At 46.4% G+C, this 18408-nt stretch overlaps 1 protein-coding gene and 1 non-coding gene across 6 annotated transcripts in view; one reads left to right on the forward strand and one right to left on the reverse strand.

The window, feature by feature from the left end:
• Positions 1-4869: 4869 nt before the first annotated feature.
• On the reverse strand, positions 4870-4976 carry LOC144228662 (U6 spliceosomal RNA). Its single transcript, XR_013334241.1, has one exon. It is a non-coding gene; the product is annotated as a U6 spliceosomal RNA (small nuclear RNA).
• A 6432-nt stretch (positions 4977-11408) lies between these two features.
• The window catches only part of LOC144228526 (zinc finger protein 688-like), a 15169-nt gene continuing 8169 nt past the window's right edge, over positions 11409-18408 (forward strand). For 2 of the 5 annotated variants that reach the window (XM_077760357.1, XM_077760356.1), the window contains exon 1: positions 11409-11996. In XM_077760357.1, the coding sequence (XP_077616483.1) occupies positions 11801-11996 (196 nt within the window). In that variant the 5' untranslated portion in view covers positions 11409-11800. Of the gene's footprint in view, positions 11997-12300; positions 12415-13186; positions 13897-14020; positions 14110-16279; positions 16350-18408 lie in introns of those variants that run through there. The other 3 variants (XM_077760355.1, XM_077760354.1, XM_077760353.1) reach the window with 3 other exon arrangements.

An 18408-nucleotide genomic window follows, 5' to 3' on the forward strand; every position in this document is an offset into this window, starting at 1 on the left:
CAGCCAGCTAGGCGCCCCTCGGCTAAATTTCTTGAAACGGTAGTCTATGTTCACTCTATTCTTCGGCCTACTGCAAAAGTATTCTAGCTACTTTGTTGAGCATTTAATGATGTGCCATGTACTGTGTTAAGCACCTTATACACTCCAATCTAATTTGTAGGAGAACCCCTCCGAGTAGACGTTAGGAGATGCTCCACCATGAGTCTCCGACATTGCCCCACATCCTGCGGAGTATGCCCAAAATACAAGGCCCTGCCTTCAATAAATTCTCAGACAAGCCAGTTCAGACCTAGAGCCTCTTGAAACGAGGAGAGGTTGGGTCCCTTGATGAAGGGCGATGTTACAGTGGCAAAAACATGCTGTTATCTTCCTTCTAGCCTTTTCCAAATGTACCTGCAGCCATTTCCCAGGGTGGCAGGGCACAGGAAAAGGGGACATAACTAGAGTTTTCAGGGATTATTGGACATTGGATCTAGACACATTCTAATTCTCGGAGATCCAAAACACGACTGTTAGCTTACCAGGCCTGGTGGACTGAGGGAGATCAGGCCTATGTTGCTTCAACCCTGCACATTCCAAAGAAAGTTCACCTTCAGGACTGGCACTTGGCTCACCCCAGTGAGAGAAATTCTGAGCCCTTGTAATATTTTGCCTGATTAGGGTGTTTCATATGCTGGAGGCCTCGAGTCACACTCTACCAGTCGGACCAGAAGAGTTTATCCTAATAATGTAGTTTATAATAAATGACTGGTTTTGCTCTGAGGGGCTGAGTGAGTAGCTGAGGTCAATTATGTGAACACTCCATGTCTGTATGACTGACCCTCCCAACCCCCCAGTAAAAAACAGACACCAGGGCTGGAGTGAGTTTCTCTAGTTGGCAACGGTTCACACATATTGTCACAAATCATTGTTGGGGGAATAAAGTGTATCCCTGCAACTCTACTGGACAAGGACACCTGGAAATCTAAGTTTGTGCCTGGTTTCTCCTGGGCTTTGCCCCATGCACCCTTTGCCTTTGCTGATTTTCATCTGTATCTTTTTGCTTTAATAAGCTACAAACTGGAGTATAAAAAGAAAGGAAAAAAAATGTAAGGCCTCAACCACTCTTTCACTCTTTCCCCAGCCATTTTTTTTAAAATGTTTTTTATTTCTGAGAGAGAGAGGAGACAGCATGAACAGGGGAGGGTCAGAGAGAAGGAGATACAGAATCTGAAACCGGCTCCAGGCTCTGAGCCAGCTGTCAGCATACAGCCTGACGCGGGGCTCGAACCCACGAACCATGAGATCATGACCTGAGCCAAAGTCGGCCGCCCAACCAACTGAGCCACCCAGGCGCCCCTCCCCAGCCATTTCTTAGGGTTGTCTTTGCATGAAGCAACCATGAGGGAGAAACAGTGTCTCTATATGGAACAAAGAGTATGCTTACTACTTACCATAAAATGCCAGATTCCCTGAGCTCATTGTTCCTCCCCCACAGTGCAACTCTGTGTGCCTAGCATCCATTGGGCCCCTCCATGTTGTCTCTGTGGATAGGAGGCAAAAGAACCAATGCATACATAATGCTCAGGTGACTTGTGCCATGAACAAGGTCTTGTCTCTGACACTGGAGTCTCTTGTCTTCTGCCAGCATCCATGAAACGATAAGATGATTTTTTTTACTTTGCAAACAGGGAAACCTTAAATTGCACACCTGACCGTAGGTTTTATTTCCCTTTAATAGAGGAGGGAACTGAGGCTCAGTGATATATTAAGTAACTTGTTCAGAATCACTTATCTGGTAAATCTAAGGGCCAGGATTTCCAAGCCAGGTCTGACTCCAAAGCTAGCTGCTACACAAGGTACTACTTCACAGAAACTGTGCTTCAAGATGCCTTGATGACTCAGCAAATCAACAATTTAGTTTTTATCTTTTTTACCTTAGTTTTCTTACTGGAGCGCTCTTGTAACTTAGCTTTCATGCCCCAAATTCTTCTAGTGTTGCAGGTGCTTCTTGTGGTTCCTCCTAGTGTGTACGTGTAGGAATTCCTTCTGTGTTTCTTGTGAAATGTACACGTTTTCCCAAATTTCAAGAACAATTAAGCAAGAAATAAAAGTGCAAAAAAAGTATCATAATTCTCCTGTGAGTTAAAGCTTAACAATAAACATAGAGAAGGTACTGGTTTGGAAGATGTCAGTAAAAGCAAGAGCAGGAAATGCTGACATGCAGAGTTGAAAGTGAATGTCAACCATCTGTAAAAGGGACAGGAGCAACTAAAAGATATCACAACAGGGGCACCTCGGTGGCTCAGTCGGTTAAGCATCTGACTCTTGATTTTGGCTCAGGTCATGATCTCATGGTTTCTTGAGTTTGAGCCCAAAGTCCTCACATCAGGCTCTGTGCACGGACGGAATGGAGCCTGCTTGGGATTCTTTCTCTATCTCTCTCTCTGCCCCTTCCCCACTCATGCTCCCTCTCTCCTCTCTCTCTCTCTCAAAATAAAAAAACACAAAACAACACAATATCACAACAGGATCAGGTAATGTTACCTGTAGCTGTGGCCACGTTGGAAGTCTGTATTCCTGGTCCTGTCTGCTGCTAATTAGGGGTCATTCTTGCAAATAAAATACTATATTCACAGGATACTTTGCACAAATCTATAAATGGTGTTCAAGACATAAGTTTTGGAAGCAAAATAAGTTGGTCTCTTAAATTACTGTGAAAGTTACAAAACTGGGGAATTTTTGTGGTAAAATATACATAAAATTTACCATTTTAACCATTTTTAAGTATACCATTCAGTGGCATTAAGTGCATTCACAGTGTTTTATAACCTGCCACTATTTCCAGAACTGCTTCACCATCCCAAACAGACCCATTAAATAATAAACAAATACGTGAATGTTGTTATTTGCAGTTTTGCTAGTTATGACCAGACTGCTTTCCAAGGAGGCTGTATGAATTTACACTCCCATCAGAAATATGTGGGAGTGCCTCTGCCGCCTGTGAAAACACAGTGCGTCATTCATTGCTTCATTCAACAGATATTTTGGGCAACTACCACAGGCCATGTGATGTCTTTGCCCTCATGGAGATTTGAGACTAAAAAAAAGAAAATAGACAATGTCAGGCAGCGATCAGTGCAGGATGAGGGGATGAAAGTGATGAGGGGGACTATTTTGGGACAGGAGTGTCAGCAAACTTATTTTTTTAAGACTTTATAATTTTTTAAGTTATTGTTATACCCGACATGGGGCTTGAACCCACAACCTGGAGGTCAAGAGTCACACGCTCCACTGACTGAGTCAGCCAGGTGCCCCAGCAAACTTATTTTTTTAGTTAATTAATTAATTTTGAGAGAGAGAGAATGAGTGGGGGAGAGGGGCAGAGAGAGAAGGAGAGAGACAATCTCAAGCAGTCTCCGCCCCATCAGTGCAGAGCCTGATTTGGGCCTCGAATTCAAAAAGCTGTGAGATCATGACCTTAGCCAAAATCAAGAGTCAGACACCTGGAGCACCTGGGTAGCTCAGTTGGTTAAGCATCCCACCAGGTCATGATCTGGTTCCTGAGTTCAAGCCCCAAGTCCAGCTCTGTGCTGACAGCTGGGAGCCTGGAGCCTGCTTTGGATTCTGTGTGTCTCTCTCTCTGCTCCTCTCCTGCTTGAACTCTGTCTGACTCTCTCAAAAATAAATATAAAAAAAGTTTTTTTAATATAAAAAAGAAAAAAAGAGACGCTTAACTGAGCGACCCAGGTACCACCCCCCCCAGAAAACTTTTTGATCCTTACTCATCTGATGGTGAAAAACACTATCATGCAATTTTAATTTGCGGTCCTCTATTATGAGTAACTTTTCATTTTATTTAAAAAATTTTTTAATGTTTAATTTTTTAAATTAAATTAAATTAAATTTGTGCTGAGCTGTCAGCACAAAGCCTGATGTGGAGCTTGAACCCACAAACCGTGAGATCATGACCTGAGCTGAAGTCGGCCACTTAACCGACTGAGCCACCCCGGCGCCCCTATGAGTAACTTTTTAAAAGTAGGCTCCACACCCAGCATGAAGCCCAATGCAGGGCTTGAACTCACAACCCTCAGATCTTGAGGTCAAGATCAAGAGTCAGACACTTAATCAACTTAGCCAGCCAGGTGCCTTTGATTAATTTTTCAAATGCTTTAAGAGATCACTGTATTTTCTTTCATGTGAATTGTCATGTATATTATATTATTTTTCTGTTGCTAGTCTTTGTCTTCTGCATTTGTAGTTCTTAAATAAGAAAATTAGTTCTTTGGGATATAACTTGCAAATATTTTTTTCAATCTGTCATTGTATATTGACTTTTTAAAATTATTTTATTTTTAAATGTTTATTTATTTTGAAAGACAGAGAGTGAGCGAATGGGTGAGGAGCAGACAGAGAGAATCACAAGCAGGCTCTGCGTGGTGGTCAGTGCACAGAGCTGGATGGGGAGCTTGAACTCAAGAAACCATGAGATCACAACCTGAGTTGAAATCAAGAGTTAGACACCACCCAGGTGCCCCTTTTTAAATTATTTAAACACTGAAAACAAAAGTTTATTTATTTATTTTGAGAGTGAGGTGGGGAGGGGCAGAGAGAGAGGGAGACACAGAACCCGAAGCAGGCTCCAGGTTCCGAGCTGTCAGCACAGAGCCCGACTCGGGACTCAACCCCACAGACCATGACATCATGACCTGAGTTGAGATCAAGAAGTTGGATGCTTAACTGCCTGAGCCCCGCAGGCGCCCCTATTTTAAATGTTTTTCTAGTGAAATGTCGCAGTTTTCACGTTATTCAGTGCCACATGTTGTGCTTTGACTCATATCGTTTCCTCCAAGTTCATCTGGAAAGGGTGGCAACTCGCTGGGGAACTGCACAAAATATGGAAACTTCACGAATTTGCCAGTCATCCTTGTGCAGGGGCCATGCTAATCTTCTCTTTATCATTCCAATTTTAGTACATGTCCTGCTGAAGCGAGCACTGTATGCCTATTTTTAATCTAAAATGAAAAATATTTTTGGGGTGCCTGGCTGGCTCGCTGAAGAGCATGCGACTCTTGATCTCTGGGGCATGAGTTCGAGCCTCCTGCTGGGTGTAGAGACTACTAAAAATAAATAAATGAATAAACCTAAAATACAATGAAGAGCTACTTTGAATTCTAGCCCTTGATTCCAACTGTTATAATTTCTAGGATTTTACTTTAATATTATAAACAGGCACAGGTCATTATCTCACAGTTTGTGGGTTCAAGTTCTGAGTGGGGCTCTGTGCTGACAGTGGGGAGCCTGCTTGGGATTTTTCTCTCTCCCTTGCTCTCTGCGTCCTCCCCCCACTCATTCTCTCTCTCTTTCTTTCAAAATAAATAACCATTAAAAAATGACTATCTTGCTGTAGAAAAAGAATTTAACACAATTTAACACGACGAAAAACACTCAATGGAAGAAAACTTCCTCAACACGATAGAGGCCACAGATGAAAAACCCACACCTAAGATCACACTCAGCGGTGAAAGACTGCAGACTTCCCCGCAGAATAAGGAAAAAGACAAGGATGCCCGCCTTTGCCACTTCTTTTCAATACTGTACCGTAAGTTCTAACCAGAGAAATAAGGCCATGAAAGGAGATAGCAGGTATCCAAACTGCAAAGGGAGGCGTGACATGATCTCTAGTCACAGATGACAGGCTCTTACATCTAAAAACCCTAAAGAGGGGCGCCTGGGTGGCTCGGTAGGTTAAGCGTCCGACTTCGGCTCAGGTCATCATCTCACGGTTCGTGGGTTTGAGCCCCGCATCGGCCTCTGTGCTGACAGCTCAGAGCCTGGGCCTGTTTCAGATTCTGTGTCTCCTTCTCTCTCTGCCCCTCTCCAGCTCGTGCTCTGTCTCTCTCTATCTCAAAAATAAATAAGCATTAAAAAAAAAGAAAAAATACTTAAAAAAATAAAAAAATATATAAAAATAAAAACCCTAAAGATCCCACACACAAAAGAACTGTTGGAGCTAAGAAATAAATTTAGCAAAGTGGCAAGATGCAAAATCAACGCACAAAAATCAGTCGCATTTATATATATTAGCAATGAACAATCCAGAAAAGTAATTGGGAAAACAAATCCATTTACAGTAGCATGAAAAAGAAGACACTTAGGAATAAATTCAAGTAAGGAGGCCAAGGGCTTGTACATCGAAAATTATGAAATACTGCTGATAGAAATTAAAGACCTAAATAATAGAAAGACACACGTGCTCATGGACTGGAAGACCTAATGCTGGTAAGATGGCAGCAATACCCAAGGAAATCTAGATTCAATGTAATCAAATCAAAATCCCAAATGTGATGAAGTTTTGAAAGCGAGGTGGTGGTTACAAAACATTGTGAATGCACTAAATGCCGCTTAATTGTACACTTTAAAAATGGTTAATCATGGGCGCCTGGGTGGCTCGGTCGGTTAAATGTCTGACTCTGGCTCAGGTCATGATCTCAGGGCTCATAGGTTCAAGCCCCACGTTGGGTTCTGTGCTGACAGCTCAGAGCCCAAAGCCTGCTTCAGATTCTGTGTCTCCCTCTCTCTCTGCCCCTTCCCCCCTCTAAAATAAAAGAGAGAGAGAGAGAGTGTCGGGGGGGGGGGCCAGTCGCGAGACGCTACTTTTTCAAATATTCAAAAGAGTTGTAAGAATTTTATGATAAACACTCATGCCCATCATTTAGAGTCTACAATTCTGGATTCTATAATTAGGCTTTATCACATGTCAACCCATCTATCCATCCCCTGTCCATTCATTTATACATCTTATTCTATTTCACGGTAAGTTGCAGATGTCCTTATCCATCGTTCCTCAGCACTTCAACGTAAGGCTGAGTTTTATGCAAGAAACTTTAGCTCTCCCTTAAAATTCACACGCACTCAGTTATAAACAAGTAAAACTTATGAACTAGAATTATCTTCTATATGTGTTATAACTTCTCATAACCCTATCTGATCGAGATTCTGGAACAACATACTGGTGGGGAATAAAACATTTTGAAAGCAAGAGCATCTTTGTATTTTTATGTTTGGCAGGAAAAACAACATGAGCTCAGCCACCTAAGATAGAGCAGTTTTAGTCCTGAAGATTTGTTTCAGTCTGATTAGTCAACACCCAAGATTATTGTTTAGCTCCATCTCCTTAAGTATTCTCTATCACATTGTACCTGAGTACACAAAAGTATTTTTTGGTCCAGATGAAATCCTTTATAGTTTCTCTTTAGGTAAAGTTGATTCTCTGGAAGGAGACTCCTATCTGAAGATATATTTTTCCTTACTCCCTTTCTACACTATTCATCACAGTGAGTGCAGGGAGGCCCCTACAGGACCCAAGTTTGTTTGTTTGTATGTTTATTTTTGAGGAAGAGAGGGAGACACAGAGTGTGAGCAGGGGAGGGCAGAGAGAAAGGGAGACACAGAATCCAAAGTAGGCTCCAGCACAGAGCCCAATGCAGGGCTGGAACTAATGAGCCACAAGATCATGACCTGAGCCAAAGTTGGACGCTTAACCAACTGACCCACTCAGGTGCCCTTCCAAGACTCAAGTTTTAAAAATTATAAAATAAGCAAGCAATTGTTGAGGTGAAATCAGTAGAAGTCACACCAAAAGTCAGAAGTATTCCAGTGAAGGGGCACCTGGGTGGCTTGACTTCCAGTGAAGTCAAATGCTTAACTGACTGAGCCACCCAGGAGCCACTGAACTTTNGTATTCCAGTGAAAAACAGCAAAGGTAGGGCAAGAAAACACAAAGACGAAAAAAGGCACTAGGTTGGGCAGCAATGAATAATTTGTGAACACGAGGGGGGCGACACGTGCTAGGGCAGGCAGGAGAGCCAAACAAGGAGTGGTTCCAAGGCCAGACAGTGGACTGCTGTCAACAGAGAGGAAGGTTCTGTTTGTGAATCCAAGGACCAGCCCCATTCTTACCAAGCAGCATCTGGCATCCTGCCTGATTGCAGGAACATTCCCAATGGGATAAAGCTATTCAGTATCTATAGTCCAAGGCCACAAACCATTAAGCTGATCCCCCTTGACTAAAAAATAGGAAGACTGTGAATCGAAGAGGCAGAAGATACATATGATCCAGGACAGCAGAGAAGACCCTGGATGACAGTTAAGGCCCAGTCCACTTTGACGGCTCAGGGAGGGAGGTTTCCCAGGGGGGAAAAATGGGAATTTGAGATTTGATGCTATCCCTGGTAATTCAGAACAACTTATAGAAGCACTAAGGGAATATGATACAAGGAGAAAGGAAATATAATTAGAAGGTTTTTAAAAGCAAACAATGGTGGGGCGCCTGGGTGGCTCAGTTGGTTAAGCGTCCAAATTCTGCTCAGGTCATGATCTCAGGGTTCGTGGGTTCGAGCCCCGCGTTGGGCTCTACGCTGACAGCTAGCTTAGAGCCTGGAACCTGTTTCTGATTCTGTGTCTCCCTCTCTCTCTGACCTTTCCCTGTTCATGCTGTCTCTCTCTCTCAGAAATAAATAAAACACATTAAAAAAATTTTTTTAAAAAGCAAACGATGGCAATGGGAATCATATTACAATATGTAAATCTATCAAATCAACATGTTGTACCTTACATTTACACATCAAATACATCAGATGTATTTTAATTAAAAAAAAAAAGCAAACATTGACCAGAAAGGAAACATAATCATAGCATGTATAGGAAATTTTACAAATTTATTGCCTTACGTGGAGAAAAGAGGTAAGCAAAATGGGCCTGGAAACTAAGCAAGTATCATTGCAGGGTGCTTACAAATAATTTCCAAAATGAGTCTATCAAGAAACAACGGCAAAAGCGTATCTTTTTACAAATGAAAGCTCCGAAAGAAATGGTTAAAGAGTTAAAAGTGTATTGATCCAGGGGCACCTTGGTGGCTCAGTCAGTTAAGTGTCCAGCTCAGGTCATGATCTCTATGGTTTGTGGGTTAGAGCCTTGAGTTGGGCTCTGCACTGATGGTGCAGAACCTGCTTGGGATTCTCTCTCTCTCTCTTTCTGCCACTCCCCTGCTCCCACTCTCGCTCTCTCAAAATAAATAAATATACTTAAAAAAAAAAGTGTATTAATGCAATTTGGGAAGATGAGAAAGTTCTAGAGAGGATGGTGGGGATGGCTGCACAACAATGTGAATGTACTTAATAACACTGAACTGCACACTTGTACCTAGCACAGGCAAATTCATAGATACATAAAGCAGATTAAAGCTTACCAGGAGCCAGGGGAACGACCAACTAGTGGGTTCCCGGTTTCCTTTCGCAGTGATGAAAAGGTTTTGGAAACGGATAGTGGTGGTAGTTGCACAACACTGTGAACGCAATTAACACCACTGAACTGTAAGATTAAAAATGGTTCAAATAGCAAACTTTTATATCTTGGATATTTTACAATTAAAAAAAATAATGTAACATACCAAAGCCCATTGAACTGTACAATTTAAATGCATGAGTTATCTACTGAGCTAATTTAATCCCAAAGCTGTTATACAGAATGTCTTATACAAACATTCACAGCAACACGAAAGGTGGAAACAACTCAAATTTCCATCAAATAAACAAAATGTGGTATACACGTGTCCTGTTAAGCCATTTCAAGAAAAAATCTACATTAAGGGGCACCTGAGTGGCTCAGTTGGTTAAGCATCTGACTTTAGCTCAGTTCAGTGATCTTGTGGTTCATGAGTTGAAGCCCTGTGTCAGGCTCTATGCTGACAACTCAGAGCCTGGAGCCTGCTTCACATTCTGTGTCTCCCTCTCTCTGCCCCTCCCCTCCTCACGCTCTGTCTCTCTCTCTAAAGTAAACAAACATTTGAAATAATGTGGTTAAAAACAACAACAACCTACATTAGTACCTATTTTCACTAACCAAAAGAAATCTGAAAGCATTTTTGCTTTTACAGAGGCAGCTTGCACCCCGTGCAGTGAGAGTGGCCCCACCAAGCTCTTTTCCAGGGAACTACACTAAGCCTCTCGGCATCAAGCTACTATAGCTTTGAACTGTGTATCTGCGCTTGATCTAGATTTATTTTGTGCATCTTTTAGTAAGATGTGTCCTACGGTATAAGTAAAGCCTAAGAGAGGTTATTTTTTGGGTCTGGAAATGTTCAAAAATTTTTCCATACAAGTTAATGGTAATTGCTTTCCTGCTTTACACCATTTCGGCTTTAGAAAGGTTTCATAGAAACATTCTACTTTGGGATGGCAGGGGAAACCTGTATCCATACAACGGAGTATTATTCAACCATAAAAGGGGTGAAATACCGATAAATGCTACATCAATGCACCTTGAAAACTTCAGAAATCAGACTCGAAAAGGCCACAGACTGCAAGATTGCATTTCTGTGAAATATCCAGGAAAAGTAAATGCATAGAGACAGAAAGATTCGTGATTACCATGGGATGGAGGGAGGGGATCATGGGGAGTGGCTGTTCAAAGGGTAGGGGGTTTCCTATAGGGGTGATGAAAACAGTGATAACGTTTGCATATTAATAACGTACTAAATGCTTAATTTTAAGGTATAAAATTGGTTTTTGTTACATGTATTTTACCACAATCAAAAATGCGGTGATGACCGGCAAGTGTGTACAAGGAAACATTCAGGGGTGACATCAAAGCTGTGTATTTTGTTTTGGGTGATGGTTAACACGGTTGTACTTGTCAAAACTCGGCGAATGTTACACTGAAGAGCTGTGCGTTTTACTTTACGTACAATATAATTCAAATCAACAACAGAGTTCAAAGTGGTCTCTAGGGAACAAAGTGAAAGGGTACAGGGGGCTGCCTTTTTCATTATAAACCTTCGCATTACTTTTTAAAAACCATGCCTAATAGTTAATTTAGAAAACATTTTAAATGTAATTAAAAGTGTCCCCATTCCGACTGCAACCTCACCATGCAAGTTCTCCCCCTAAGCTCCAGTCCAGAGACTGAGCCGTCCCGCCCGATGCAAGCAGTCGGGCGCGATCCACAGCCGTGGTCTCAACGGTAAACGTGTACCCGGTCTCTACCTCGGCTATACCCCAAGCTTGGCCAGTGGGTCTCCCGAAGGGGTTGGGGACCGGATTCCAGATCCTGCGTCGGGAGGCATGGAGGAACACCGTCGAGGACACAGTGCCAGCTCCGTAGATACCGAGGAAGTCTCGAGGCTCCACAGACAGCCGCGCGAGTGGCGCTGTCCAACGCTCCACCAGGCCCGGCCTCTTCCTGCTCTTTGGGCCAATCACCGGCCGCCTGGCAGAGCAGGCAAAGGGCGGTGCTGGAAGCCACGGTCCGTCCATCTTTCTTGAAGGCAGGAAGGCTCCGCCCCTCAGCCCACCTCAACCCCGTTCCCATTCCGCCCCGCCCCGCCTATTTCCTCTCCCACCCACCCTGCAGCGGCCATTGTGGTTGAGGGCAAGTGGCCTCTGAGGCCAGAGAAGCCAGACAGGCGCCATGTTTGATATGATCAAAGAATGGCGCCCTTCAAGAATCCAGAGACAACTGGAGCCAGGATGTCGCCATATTTTCTGAAGACACCTTCCGGGTCTCTTAACCCGGCTGTCTAAATCCAAGCTGCCATGAAGTGAATAAACACCGAGGGGTTTTGTTTGTCCCCACCACACCCCCCGAATCCCTAGCAGCCAGTCCCTGCTACCTCGCGGCCCTCGACTGCGCTCGGACGCCAAGGCTGGGCGGGGCCCCGGCCGCCGCAGCCCTTCCTGTGGACGACGAAAGCTGAGGCCGCGCGCGGGGAGGCGGTGGCCCGGGGGACTAGGCGGCCGCAGCTCGGGGCCGGGAGGCCCCAATGGCGCCGCCCCCAGGCCCGCTCCTGGCGCTGAGACCCGGGGAGACCGGGCCTGGTTGCAAGAAGCCCGGGGCCGTGAGCTTCGCGGACGTGGCCGTGTACTTCTCCCCGGAGGAGTGGGGGTGTCTGCGGCCCGCGCAGAGGGCCCTGTACCGGGACGTGATGCGGGAGACCTACGGCCACCTGGGCGCGCTCGGTGAGGCCCCGGGTCAGAGCCCCCTCCTCCTTCACTGGGGTTCGCAGGGGAGATGACATGAGGACCGAGAGGGCTGTGAGCCCTAGGTCCCGCACTATTCCACCAACAGCACCAGCCACCTCCATTCCCAGGGCTTCAGGTTAGGGAGCGCTTCCATCGGGCGTCCGCTTCCTTTAAGCAGGAGCACTGCAGAACTTGTCCAAGTTGAGCATAAATTCTGAGGAGGTGCCCTACCCTGGCAGGGGGATGCCATCTTCCCAGAACAGCCTCTCAGCCCAGCACTGTGATCCCTGTTCTCTCCCAGGATTCCCAGGCCCCAAACCAGCCCTCATCTCTTGGATGGAACAGGAGAGTGAGGCTTGGAGCCCCGCCGCCCAGGATCCTGAGGAGGGGGAAAGCCTGGGAGGAGCTCGGAGAGGTGAGGGATGGTCCCAAGTTTCCCCCCACTTGGCGCTCCAGGGCTTCCTGTTGCACAGAATTGTCTTTTGAATCCCCACTGCCAGCGTCCCTGAAGGAATTAAAGAGCTGCCAGTGTTGGGTATTAAAGAGGAAAGAAGGCAGACCTGGTACAAAGTTTTCAGAACTTGGGACAGTAGTCATATTAGGACCAGAGTAGGAGAATCAGGAGCCCAAGTCCAAGACTCTGGTTTCTAGGTCCCACTTGGAGAAAACACGACTCATTCTCCCTTTTTCAAGAACAACTAAAACCCCCTAGGAATGGAAGCGGTGTCAGGTCTGCCTTTCACATTCCTCAAGCAAGGCAAAGTGGTACGAGAAAAAATGCCCAGTAATCAGCAGCTTGGCTCTTCTCCCCTCACCATCCCCTAGAAGAGTGATCTTGTGCAAATGTTTCCTCATCTGTAAAAGTCTTACCCTACAAAAAGTTGAGAAAACACAATAACGATGGAGCGGTTTTATTGAGCATTTACTAAATGCTTAACATGCTTCCACTGATTTAATCCTCCTGGCAACCTTGTGAAGTAAAGAAGCCTTTGATTCCCATTTGCCACAAGGGACAGCAAGGCCCGGATAAGCCACTCTTAAACGTAAACCTTAATTATCATCCTTCAAAGCCTGTGTTTTAATCGCTGGACAGTACTTATCTGCCGTTTCCTAAGTCAAAGAACCCTACAACCTGAAATGGTGTAAGCAAATGTGTTGTAAAACATATCTTAATTCCTGTTTCCCAGGAGGCACCCCAAACAAGAATGAAGAGGCACCAGAGGAAGGGCCAGGAGCCAAGGGACCCCGAAAGACTCCTGGGAAGGAGCCTTCTAAAGAGCTGGTTAACCACAACCCGGATTGGACCCTAAGAAAGGTTTCGGCAAGAGCACAGCAACCCACCAACGCTGCCTGGGAGCAGAGCACCGGTGTGCAGCCCGCGGTCCCGGTGCCCAGCGTGGACGCTCAGGACAGCCAGCGGCGTCACGTGTGCGCCGACTGTGGCCGCCGCTTCACCTACCCGTCGCTGCTGGTCAGCCACCGGCGCATGCACTCAGGGGAGCGGCCCTTCCCCTGCCCCGAGTGTGGCATGCGCTTCAAGCGGAAGTTCGCCGTGGAAGCACACCAGTGGATCCACCGCTCGTGCTCCGGGGGGCGGCGGGGCCGGAGGCCTGGGATTCGGGCTGTGCCGCGGGCTCCGGTGCGGGGGGACCGGGACCCGCCTGTGCTGTTCCGACACTACCCGGACATCTTTGAGGAGTGCGGGTGAGCTGCGCCAGCAGGCCCCGGGGGTGAGCCTGACCTTGGACTGCCTGGGCCCTGAGGGAGGCTCCTGAGTTAGGGATTTGGGAACCGAAATTCATCCCTTGGGCGGCCCTCTAGGATCCCTCAAGTTTTAAAACTTGTAAAAAGTGCCTGTAAAGATTCAAATAGATTAAACTTGACACTACCCCCCTCCCCCCTCAGGCTTTCTTAAAAAAATGAAGACAGGGGACTTTTCTCAAAGTGTTAATCTCAGCAGCACGTGAAACCAAGATCTTTCCCGGGTCTCAGAAACCTGCCCTTGCTGCTTCTCTCCATAGGAAGCAAATGCTGAGGGGACTAAGGCCCTGGGAGGGGCCCAGGGCCTCATGGCTAATTCACAGCAGCAGGGAGCCTGGGAAGTGAAGTGGGTGGAAAGAATACAGAGCACAGATCTAGTCTCTGCAGCTTGTCCCCAGGCACAGCTGGTAAGTCACATGCCATCCCTGAGCCTCAGCTCCCTCATCTGTAAAATAGAGATTCGTAATATCTACCTCAAAGGGTTACTGTGAAGGCTGAAATTTTAACAAGGTAGTGTGTACAATGTAGTAAATGTGCAATAAACACTTGTTGAAAGAGCGAATTACTGTTGACATTTTATGCTAAAGAAAACGTAAAGAAGCCTGCTAACGAGGCAGGGCATGGATATCAGTAGCCATATTTTGCAGATGAGTAAACTGAGGCTCTAAGAGAAGAAGTGATTTTCTCACAAAGTATCGCTGCTATAAGGCAGCAAAGCTGGAAACTGACACAGTGCCTAGATATCTACCACTTTAATTTTCTTTTTAAAGCTTACTTATGTTGAGAGACAGAGTGCGAGCGGGAAAGGAGGAGAGAGAGAGGGAGAGAGAGAGAATCCCAAGCAGGCTCCATGCTGTTAGCACAGAGCCTGACACAGGGCTTGATCCCACAAACCATGAGATCATGACCTGAGGTGAAATCAAGAGTCAGATGCTTAACTGACTGAGCCACTCAGGCGCTCCTGTCTACCACTTTCTATGGGCAATCATGTCTGGACAGAAAACAGATCAGGGGCTCAGGTGTAGGTGAGGTGAGAACTGAGGCCTGGGCAGTGGGCTAGCCCTGCCTTCCTGGGGGAGTCTCAGCAGGAAACTGAGAGTCCCATCAAGGCCGGTGACCTTGCACTTAGAAAATGCCGTCCTTGGGGTGCCTGGGTGGCTCAGTCAGCTAAACGTCCTACTTTGGCTCAGGTCATGATCTCGCAGTTCGTGGGTTTGAGCCCCGCATCGGGTTCTGATCAGGCAGCTCAGAGCCTGGAGCCTGTTTCAGATTCTGTGTCTCCCTCTCTCTCTGCCCTTCCCCCGCTCATGCTCTGTCTCTCTCTGTTTCAAAAATAAATTTAAAAACTATTAAAAAATTAAAAAAGAAAGAAAGTGCCGTCCACATTCAGTGGCCATATATTGAGTCGCTTCTGTGGGAGAGACTGCTAGGTGGTAAGGGAGTTCCAGGATAAAGCAGGCTGATCCCATTCATTCATTCAGCAAACACCATATGAGGCCTCTGTGGATTTCTGTGCTGGGCTCCAGGGACACTCGGACTCAGGTCCCATGCTCCACGTGAGAAGACAGTGATTGGGGCTATGATGGAGGGAGTCCAGAGGCACCACCTAACCCATCCTGCCCTGGTGACACACCAGGAAATGCAGCTTGGGGAAGGAGGTGGTTGTACTTCCCATAGCATGAGTAGGAATTGTAGTAGAAACAGTAGAGATAGCACAGTAGGAATTGGTGTGTGTGGGAGGGAGGTTTTCAGGTAAAGGGAGACTTGCTTCATAGAACGGATAAAAAAGGCACAGTGTGGAGTAGAGGTTAAGAGCATGGTCTCTGGCGTCAGACTGTCTGGGTTTGAACCCTGACTCGCTTGATAGCAGTGCAGTCTCTAGCAAGTCACTTCTTGCCCCATCTCACTTGTGCCTTAGTTTCTTCATCTATGAAACTTGGATAATAAAAGCACCTACCTCCTAAGAATGGTGTAAGGATTAAGTGAAATAATACAGGGGCGCCTGGGTGGCTTAGTCGGTTAAGCGTCTGACCTCAGCTCAGGTCATGATCTCACGGCTTGTGAGTTCAAGCCCCGTGTCGGGCTCTGTGCTGACAGCTAGCTCAGAGCCTGGAACCTGCTTCAGATTCTGTGTCTCCCTCTCCCTCCAGCCCCTCCGCTACTCACTGTCTGTCTCTCTCTCCCTCAAAAATAAATAAGCATTAAAACATTTTAAAAAAATTTTAATGATATAATACAGCAGAGGGCCTTGCACTTTAGTGTTTAATAAACAGTGGTTATTGTTATTCCAAAACAATACAAAATAGTATGTAAAGGGGAAAAAGAGGAGACCTATGCGGGTCTTCTGATTCAAGGAAGTTTTCCTGGAGGAGGTGGTTCAAACTGGCCTTGAAGGAAGGGGAGGCTGACACAGTGCTCAGTCCCATGAACTGTGAGATCTTGACCGGAGTAGAAACCAAGAGTCGGAAGCTTAACTGACTGAGCCACCCAGGCGCCCCCAGCAAGACTTTTTCTTGCAGCTGCTCTTGTTTGCTGACGTTTGAATTGGGGAGTAAGGTACTCAGGAGAGGCTTCTGCTGTAGAAACTGCATGGCTCAGCGACTGACAGTATGAGCTGTGAGCAGGTAAGTCCCAGAGGGTTGAAGCACGGAGAGCCGGAGCAGGGGAGCCCAAGGGAGCCTTGGGAGGGCGTGGAGGCCAAGGGATGACCAGTCCTGGAGAGGGATGAGTCAAAGAGAAAGTGGAGCTGGAGAGAAGAGGCACCACCAGGGAGGAGGAGCGGAAGCAGGCACAGTGTATCAAGCACAAAGCTGCCTGGGTCAGCAAAAGGCACACATTGAGTGCTTTGTTTCTCATTTATCCATTTAACAAATACCTACTAAGCATTTGCCAAGTACTAGGCACTATTCTATGTGCCAAGATATAGCAGGGAAAACAGACCTAGGAACCATTTTGGAACTCACTTTCGAGGAAGGTGGGGAGAGACAAGTGATAAGCCAGTACTTAAGTAAGACAAGGTATTGTAACTGTAAATAATAAGTACTGCAAAGGTACTAAAACAGATGACGTGCTCAGAGGGCCTGTTGCAGATGGGTACTTAGGCCAGGCCTTGGTACAGAGGAGACATCTGAACTGAGATCCAAACGATGAGAAGGAGCCAAGGGGAAATGGGAGTCGGGGAGTGCAGGGTTTAGAGGCTGGGAGTGGGGGCCAGGCAGGGGTTTCCAGACAGGCTGAATAGCAGGTGCCATGCTCTGTGGTAGGGGTGAGTCTGGGTGAGGTGCGGAAAGGACATCGGTGGCTGGATTGAGGAACTGAGCGGAGAAGAATTACAGATGAGCTTGGAGCAGGGGGAAGGGAGTGGGTCATAGGGCTCTGGCTTGGTGCCAAGTTTGGATTTGATTCAAATTGGGAAGCCATGGGGTGCCTACGTGGCTTAGGCGGTTAAGCATCCGACTTTGGCTCAGGTCATGATCTCACGGTTCGTGGGTTCGAGCCCCGCGTCGGGCTCTGTGCTGACAGCCAGCTCAGAGCCTGGAGCCTGCTTCAGATTCTGTATCTCCCTCTTTCTCTCAGAAATAAATAAAACATTAAAAAAAAAACAAACTGGGAAGCCACTGGGTTGTGGTTTTTCTTTTCCTTTTTGTTTTGGTCTTGTGATAAAATATACATAAATTTTTTTTTACCATTTTAAGTATTTTTAAGTGTACAGTTTAGTGGCATTAAGTACATTCACATTATGTGCATCCATTACCACCATCCCTCTCTAGAACTTTTCCATTTTCCCCAGCTGAAACTCTGTACCCATTAAACTCCGGCTCTTCCTTTCCCCAGGCTCCTGCAACCACCCTTCCACCTTCTCTATGAATTTCTTTTTTTTTTTTAATGTTTTTTATTTATTTTTGAGAGAGAGAGAGACAGTGTGAGCACGGTGGTGCCAGAGAGAGAGGGAGACACAGAATCCGAAACAGGCTCCAGGCTCTGACCCAGCTGTCAGCACAGAGCCCGATGCGGGGCTCGAACCCACAAACCCTGAGATCATGACCTGAGCCAAAGTCAGACGCCCAACCGACTGAGCCACCCAGGCGCCCCCCCCACCTCCTCTATGAATTTCACTGCTCTAGGGACCTCATATAAACCACTGGGAAGTGGGTTTGGTTTTCTTTTAATGTTTATTTTTGAAGAAAGAGAGACAAAGTGTGAGCAGGGGAGGGGCAGAGAGAAAGGGAGACACAGAATCCGTAGACTCCAGGCTAGTTGTCAGCCCAGAGCAGGATGTGGGGCTCAAACCCACGAGCGGATACATCATGACCTGAGCTGAAGTCAGACACTTAACCGAAAGAGCCACCCAGGCGCCCCAACACTGGGAGGTTTTAAGTAGAGTGTCAAGGTGATTTGATTTGCAAACCCTTTCTGGCTGCCCTAAGAATGGGCTGCAGTGGGGCAAGCAGAGTGGAAACGGAGAGGAGCAGAAGGACCAGAGGTAAACACAGAGTTGACAGGACCTGCCTGTGAGCTGGATGTGGGGGCTGAGGCATCAGAAGAGCCTGGAATGATGATAAGCTGGAATGATGATAAGCTGAGCAAGGAGGAGGAGGAAGAGGAGGATTGAGGAGCCAGTTGCTGGAGTGGCCTGGGGCTGGGGGGG

Source organism: Crocuta crocuta, unplaced genomic scaffold (genome assembly GCF_008692635.1).
Source record: "Crocuta crocuta isolate KB4526 unplaced genomic scaffold, BGI_CrCroc_1.0 scaffold73, whole genome shotgun sequence".
Lineage (NCBI taxonomy): Eukaryota > Metazoa > Chordata > Mammalia > Carnivora > Hyaenidae > Crocuta > Crocuta crocuta.